General features: G+C 50.7%; 1 protein-coding gene across 1 annotated transcript; it reads right to left on the bottom strand.

Annotated features, from left to right (window-relative positions):
* Positions 1-292: 292 nt before the first annotated feature.
* Positions 293-4,677, bottom strand: LOC137319907 (suppressor of tumorigenicity 14 protein-like; the record flags this gene model as incomplete). The annotated part of the gene is given in 4 exon segments (XM_067981803.1): positions 293-1,853; positions 1,856-1,898; positions 2,782-2,918; positions 4,406-4,677. Coding segments are annotated over 4 exon segments (568 nt in total), but the record flags the coding sequence as incomplete, so codon positions are not given.
* Positions 4,678-7,118: the final 2,441 nt, after the last annotated feature.

Genomic DNA, 7,118 nt, shown 5'->3' with positions numbered 1-7,118 from the left:
AGTCTGATGGAGCATTGTATTCACCACCTCCTGCAGGCAATCTGGCAGCTCTGTACTCGGACAGGGCCTGGTGTTCTCGGTTCCGCCTCTGCTGCCAGGTGAAGTGAGAGAGAGGTCGGGCGGGTGAAGGTACAAACCATTTCATGGGGAACACAGCTCCAGTCAGTGAAGCTAACCCCACGCAGAACATCCAGCACTAAACCCCAAAATGTAACCGCTCTCTCAGGTGAATCAATGGAAATGATCCACCATGACACTGGAACAAATCCCAAACACAAAATAAGGCAAAACACTCAATTATTCTGTTTATTTTAAGTAGAAAATTTTGAATATAAAAACACTGCTGAGCAAGAACCTGTATCATAAAAACATTGGCTCCCTACTTAGTCCGAGAGCAGAATTTAAAACAGCGGGCATCAGGAAGGCACTTGAATTGTTCTTGACCCACGACCTTCACAGACCCACTACCGCAGCTCAGGGTCTCGCTCGGCTGACTGAACCAAGGCTGCAAAACCAAGTATCTCATTTCAAACTCCAGCAGCCCCCAAGCTCACCAGTCCAATGGCCCAGTCTGATTTACTTTCAAACAGCCCTTTTTGCTTTATCCAGATTAAGGAAGGCAGACTCAACTACAGGCACACAGTAGCTGCTGATGTCACTTGGCCATCTTGGCCGGTTGGCCACCTGAACACATTCACTACAAATTCCCGCTCACCTGAACCTCTCGATTTGTATTTGTTCTGGACTTTTCCTTCCATGCTTTCTGTTTGAAGTCAAAGGTCAGAGAAGCAAGCTGCAGCCCGACTGACACCGAGTAGCCCCAACCCCAGGAAGAGGCTGCAGTTGGGCAGAATGCTTGGCTCAGGATCCTAGCTCGTGGGCCTGGACATTTCAGTCCTGGGACATGGACAAGCCCCAGAGTGTGAAGGAGCTGAAGGTTTGGGCAGAGTGAGTGATTCAATTGTTAATGTGTGATGGTAGTAACAATGAGATCAGGCTCACTCACTCCCTCATACAGTCCCATACCCATCAAACTAGCAAATCAGGTTTAAAAGACCCTTCATCATATCATACACAATTCACGGGCTGAGAGCACACAGTCTATCATTATTTGATAACGTTCTTTGACAGTCACTGAGTGCTCCCACTGCCCTTTTATGGGCTTTACATTTAGTCCTGAGAAAATAATTCTGGCTCCCAGCAGGTTCTTGAATAAGTGTAACACATGCACACTGTAAAGTGGACACAGATTACCACAGGTGGAAAAGATTATTACACCACATCTGTTATTATTATATACTCATCATCATGTGAACTAATCAAACTACAAGGCACATAAGGAGCAGGCCACCTGACCAATCCGGGGGGGGGGGGGGGGGGGGGGGGGGGAGAGGGAGGGGGGGAGCGAGGTGGTGGTGGTGGGGGGAGTCGAGTGAGTGCCGGAGGGAGGGAGGGAGGGAGGGAGGGAGCGGCCCTGCTCACTCTGCTTGTTGCCTGTACACCCCGAGCATTTATTCATTCAGTAACGAGAAGTAACGAAATGTCCCACAATGAAGAAAATCTTCACTATTGAATTGGTTTCATAGAATTTTATACATTATCTACAAGTTGGGAGAGAGTCCCAGTGCGTTCCAAACTGCAGTCTCTGTGGTGGATCAATTCACCCGATACAACCAGGGCAGAATAAGAATTTGGAAAATCAGGCATGTGGCCCGGGTGGTGAGCACTCGGTGAGCACTAAACCCCAGAATGTCTCGCAATCCACTGCCGATACTTGGCCGCCCTGGTGTAAACCCCTGGTTTATACCTTCTCGCACATCCATCTCCCCAGCTGACAATTCCAGCTAGAAGACCCTCCCATTCTTCTCCACACTGGACATGGGCCCTCCCGAGTCACCCTGAAAATACACAAAGTGAAAGCATTAGCAGAAATAAACAGCGGACCCCAGGGCACTGGGTGCTCACACACTCCTTTCTCAGACCTTGATTTTGCTTTGGTCAAAAAAGTGTCAAATGGTCCCAGGACACTGATAGATCCAGATCGTCACAAAGCTGCTGCTTCATGGGTGGCCACCAACACCAACCAATTCCAACAGGCCAGGGGCAGAGTGAGTGACCCCGACCCACAGACCACACCCCCCTCTCCCGCCGCCCCCCCTCTCCCACCGCCCCCCCCCCTCTCTCGCCGCCCCCCCCCTCCCACCGCCCCCCCCTCCCCCCCCTCTCTCCCGCCTCCCGCCGCCCCCTCCCCCCCTCTCTCCCCGCCCCCCCCCCCCCTCTCTCCCCGCCCGCCCCCCCCACTCCCGCCGCCCCCCCCTCCCCCCCTCTCTCCCGCCGCCCCCCCTCTCTCCCGCCGCCCCCCCCCCTCTCTCGCCGCCCCCTCCCCCCCTCGCTCCCGCTGCCCCCTCCCCCCCTCTCTCGCCGCCCCCTCCCCCCCTCTCGCTCCCGCTGCCCCCTCCCCCCCTCTCTCCCGCCTGGAAATAAACTAATTTACGGTATTGCTCAATGAGTTTTTGCCTTTATTGAGGTCAATTTCTGTCGGTGGATCGGTGTCTGTAGAGAGACTGAGACTGGAGTCAGTGTGGGTCCAGGAACATGTCCAGACACAGGCTGGGAGAGGAAGGGACCGGCTATACACAGCACACGTGACCACACCGCACGTGCCCCTTTCTGCGCCCCCCCGTGCGTGCCCCTTTCCCCCCTGCGCATGTGCCCCCTTCCCCCGCCATGTGTGCCCCCGTGTACGAGACAGATGTGCGGGGTGCTGTGAGGTGAGCTTACCTGGCAGGCATCGATGCCTCCGGTCATGTATCCAGCACACAACATACGTGAGGTCACACTGCTGCTCAGCAGCTCGTTACAGGCCTGTCTCTTGATGATTCGTAACTCAGCTTTCTGCAATACTTTGGCGTCAGCACCTACAGCAGGAAGAGGAGAGGGAGGGAGTTACACATCAAACTCCCCCGCAAGTAATTCGCAAGTAATAACGCAACAACCTGGCAACAGGAACACATGTAGGAAGATACTTTCTGTACCGTGAAATCAGCCTGCTCCAGGAACATGAGAACATAAGAAATGGGAGCAGCAGTAGGCCATCCGGCCCCCTCGAGCCTGCTCTGCCATTCAATCAGATCATGGCTGATCTTCGACCTCAACTCCACTTTCCCCCCCGATCCCCATATCCCCTGCAAAAGCAAAATATTGCAGATGCTGGAAATCTGAAATAAAAACAGAAAATGCTGCAAATACACAGCAAGTGAGGCAGCGTCTGTGGAGAAAGAAACAGAGTTAATGTTTCAGGTCTTTGCAGCATTTTCTGATTTTATACCCCATATCTCTCGACTCCCTTAACTCACTGTCCCTACCACCTCTGTACCCAGTGATATCAGCCTGCTCCACGAACCCATCCAGCTCCCTATTGAAAGTTTGCGGTGAACCTGCACCGGCTGTGCGAGCAGGCAACTTATTCCAAAGGTAAACTTATCAGGCAGCAGAGCTCCTCGTTGGGCCAGCTCCACCCTCACAGACATCCCTGGTCCCCAAATCTTCAAGTTGTCCGCTCTAGCCTGAGATTGAGATAAACTTTCAGTAGCATATCCGGTATAATGAAAGAGATCATTAACATGGTGGGCGGCGAGGAGGGGGGGTGCCCGTGGGCGGCGAAGAGGGGGGGGGGGTGCCCGTGGGCGGCGAGGGGGGGGGGTGCCTGTGGGCGGCGAGGAGGGGGGGGTGCCTGTGGGCGGCGAGGAGGGGGGGGGTGCCTGTGGGCGGCGAGGAGGGGGGTGTCCGTGGACGGTGGGTAGGAGAGGGTCTATGGACGGTGGGTAGGAGAGGGTCTATGGATGGTGAGGAGGGGGGTGTCTATGGATGGTGAGGAGGGGGGTGTCTATGGATGGTGGGTAGGAGAGGGTCTATGGATGGTGAGGAGGGGGGTGTCTATGGATGGTTCTATATGAATATCCAGAATTTATTTGATAACGTTCCACACAAGAGATTATTGGCAAAAATGAGAGTGCATGGAATTGGAGGTAACCTTGTGATGGGTTGGTAATTGGTTGGGGAGATAGGAGCCAGAGTGGGGGTAAAGGGAATGTTCTCTGATTGGCAGGATGTGACAAGTGGTGTTTCCCAGGGATCTGTTCTGGGGCTTCAGTATTTATCAATAACCTGGATGAAGGAATAGAGAGTTGTATATCCAAGTTTACAGATGGCATTAAGTTAGGAGGCACAGTAAGATGAGTAGATGGGAACAGGAAGTGACAAGGGAACATAGACATTAAGTGAGTGGGAAAAACTGTGGCAGATGGAGTTCAATGCGGGGACGTGTGAGGTCATCCACAGAGTACAGCACAAAGGAAAGAAAATGAGATCAGACTGAATGGCTCAAGAGACTCACTTCACTCACCGTTTTCTTGCAGTTTCCCCCAGCCCGTGACCCAGGTAGATTTGCCCACAGGGAAGTTGTGTGTTGAATCTGGGAGACAGATGGGTTGAATGACACTGGTGAAGGCCACAGGACTAGCCAATTCCAACAGGGCAATGTCATTATCAAATGTCTGCTGATTGTACGACTCGTGAACGATGATCTGTTTGATGTCCCTTCTCACCACTCGGTCATTCAACTCCAGCTGAACGTGTAGCCCAAGGTACGCAACCCAGACATTAGGATCTGAATACCTACAAGAAGAAAATCCATACAGCCAGGTTAGTGAGGGAGGGATAGTGCCAGAGTGATGGTGGAGGCAAATTTGTAATGCAGCGGGGAACGGCTGAGATACAAAATAAGGTCTTTGCTTGTTCTCCAAAGGAGGTTGATATTGATGATGTACATAAGAACATAAGAAATAGGAGCAGGAGTAGGCCATACGGCCCCTCGAGCCTGCTCCACCATTCAATGAGACCATGGCTGATCTTCGACCTCAACTCCACTTTCCCACCCGATCCCCATATCCCTTCATTCCCCTAGAGTCCAAAAATCTATCGATCTCAGCCTTGAATATATTCAACAACTCAGCATCCACAGCCCTCTGGGGTAGAGAATTCCAAAGATTCACAACCCTCTGAGTGAAGAAATTCCTCATCTCAGTCTTAAATGTCCGACCCCTTATCCAGAGACTATGTCCCCCTAGTTCTAGACGCTCCAGCCAGGGGAAACATCCTCTCAGCATCAATCTTGTCAAGCCCTCTTACGACCTTACATGTTTCAATCAGATCACCTCTCATTCTTCTGAACTCCAGAGAGTATAGGTCCATTCTACTCAATCTCTCCTCATAGGACAACCCTCTCATCCCAGGAATTAATCTAGTGAACCTTCGTTGCACTGCCTCTAAGGCAAGTAGAACCCTCCTTAGTTAAGGAGGCCAAAGCTGTACACAGTATCCAGGTGAGGTCTCACCAAAGCCCTGTACAATTGCAGCAAGACTTCCTCACCCTTGTACTCCAACCCCCTGCAATAAAGGCCAACACACCATTTGCCTTCCTAATTGCTTGCTGTACCTGCATGTTAACTTTCTATGACTTGTGTGCAAAGACACCCAAATCATAGAATCATAGAAAGTTACGGCACAGGAGGCCATTCGGCCCATTGTGTCCATGCCGGCCGAAAACGAGCCACCCAGCCTAATCCCACTTTCCAGCACTTGGTTCGTAGCCCTGTGGGTTACGGCTCTTCAGGTGCACATCCAGGTACTTTTTAAATGAGTTGAGGGTTTCTGCCTCTCCCACCCTTTCAGGCAGTGAGTTCCAGACCCCACCACCCTCTGGTAGAAGGATTAGAGGGGAGCTGAAGAAAAATTTTTTCACCCAATCACTTTAAATCTATGCCCCCTGGTCACTGACTAAGGGAAATAGGTCCTTCCTATCCACTCTATCTAGGCCCCTCATAATTTTAGACACCTCAATTAAATCTCCCTTCAGCCTCCTTAGTTCCAAAGAAAACAACCCAGCCTATCCAATCTTTTCTCATAGCTAAAATTCTCCGGTCCTGGCAACATCCTCGTAAATCTCCTCTGCACCCTCTCTAGTGCAATCACATCTTTCCTGTAATGTGGTGACCAGAACTGTACACAGTATTCAATCTGTGGCCTAACTCTTGTTTTATACAGTTCCAGCATAACCTCCCTGCTCTTATATTCTATGCATCAGCTAATAAAGGAAAGTATTCCATGTGCCTTCTTAACCACCTTGTCTACCTGTCCTGCTACCTTCAAGGATCTGTGGACATTCACTCCAAGGTCCCTCACTTCCTCTACACCTCTCAGTATCCTCCCATTTATTGTGTACTCCCTTGCCTTGTTTGCCCTCCCCAAATGCATTACCTCACACTTCTCTGGATTGAATTCCATTTGCCACTTTTCTGCCCACCTGACCAGTCCATTGATATCTTCCTGCAGTCTGCAGCTTTCCTCCTCACTATCAACCACACGGCCAATTTTTGTATCATCTGCAAACTTCTTGATCAAGCTCCCCACATTCAAGTCCAAATCATTAATATATACCCAGTACTGAGCCTTGCGGAACCCCACAGGAAACAGCCTTCCAGTCGCAGAAACACCATCAACCATTGCCCTTTGCTTCCTGCCACTGAGCCAATTTCGGATTCAACTAAATTTCTCTGAACACAAACATTTAATAGTTTCTCACCATTTAAAAAATATTCCGTTTTTCTATTCCTCCTACTAAAGTGAATAACCTCACATTTCCCCACATTATACTCCATCTGCCACCTTCTTGCCCACTTACTTAACCTGTCGATATCCCTTTGCAGAATCTTTGCGTCCTCCTCACAGCTTATTGTCCCCACCTTGGATAGGTGGGGGGGGGGGTGGGAGGCAGGGGTGCAATGCCGTGAGCTGACAGGCAGTGCTGCTGATTCTCTGCTCAATGCCTGGGTCTCGGTATCAGATGCTCCAGATTGTGCGGGACGTCAGGCCTGTCCACAGGACTGGTTGACAACTGAACCCAAATCTAATATCCAGTAAAAAACCCCAAACTGTGAAGGGAGGGAATGTTTAACTGGGACAAAACCAAGAGATTAAAAAGGAAAATATCACAGATGCTGGAAATCTGAAATAAAAACCAAAAATGCATCTGATGAAAGGTCATTGACCTGAAACGA

Source organism: Heptranchias perlo, unplaced genomic scaffold (genome assembly GCF_035084215.1).
Source record: "Heptranchias perlo isolate sHepPer1 unplaced genomic scaffold, sHepPer1.hap1 HAP1_SCAFFOLD_929, whole genome shotgun sequence".
Lineage (NCBI taxonomy): Eukaryota > Metazoa > Chordata > Chondrichthyes > Hexanchiformes > Hexanchidae > Heptranchias > Heptranchias perlo.
The sequence above is the reverse complement of the archived record's forward strand: the minus strand, read 5'-3'. Positions and strand labels throughout refer to the sequence as shown.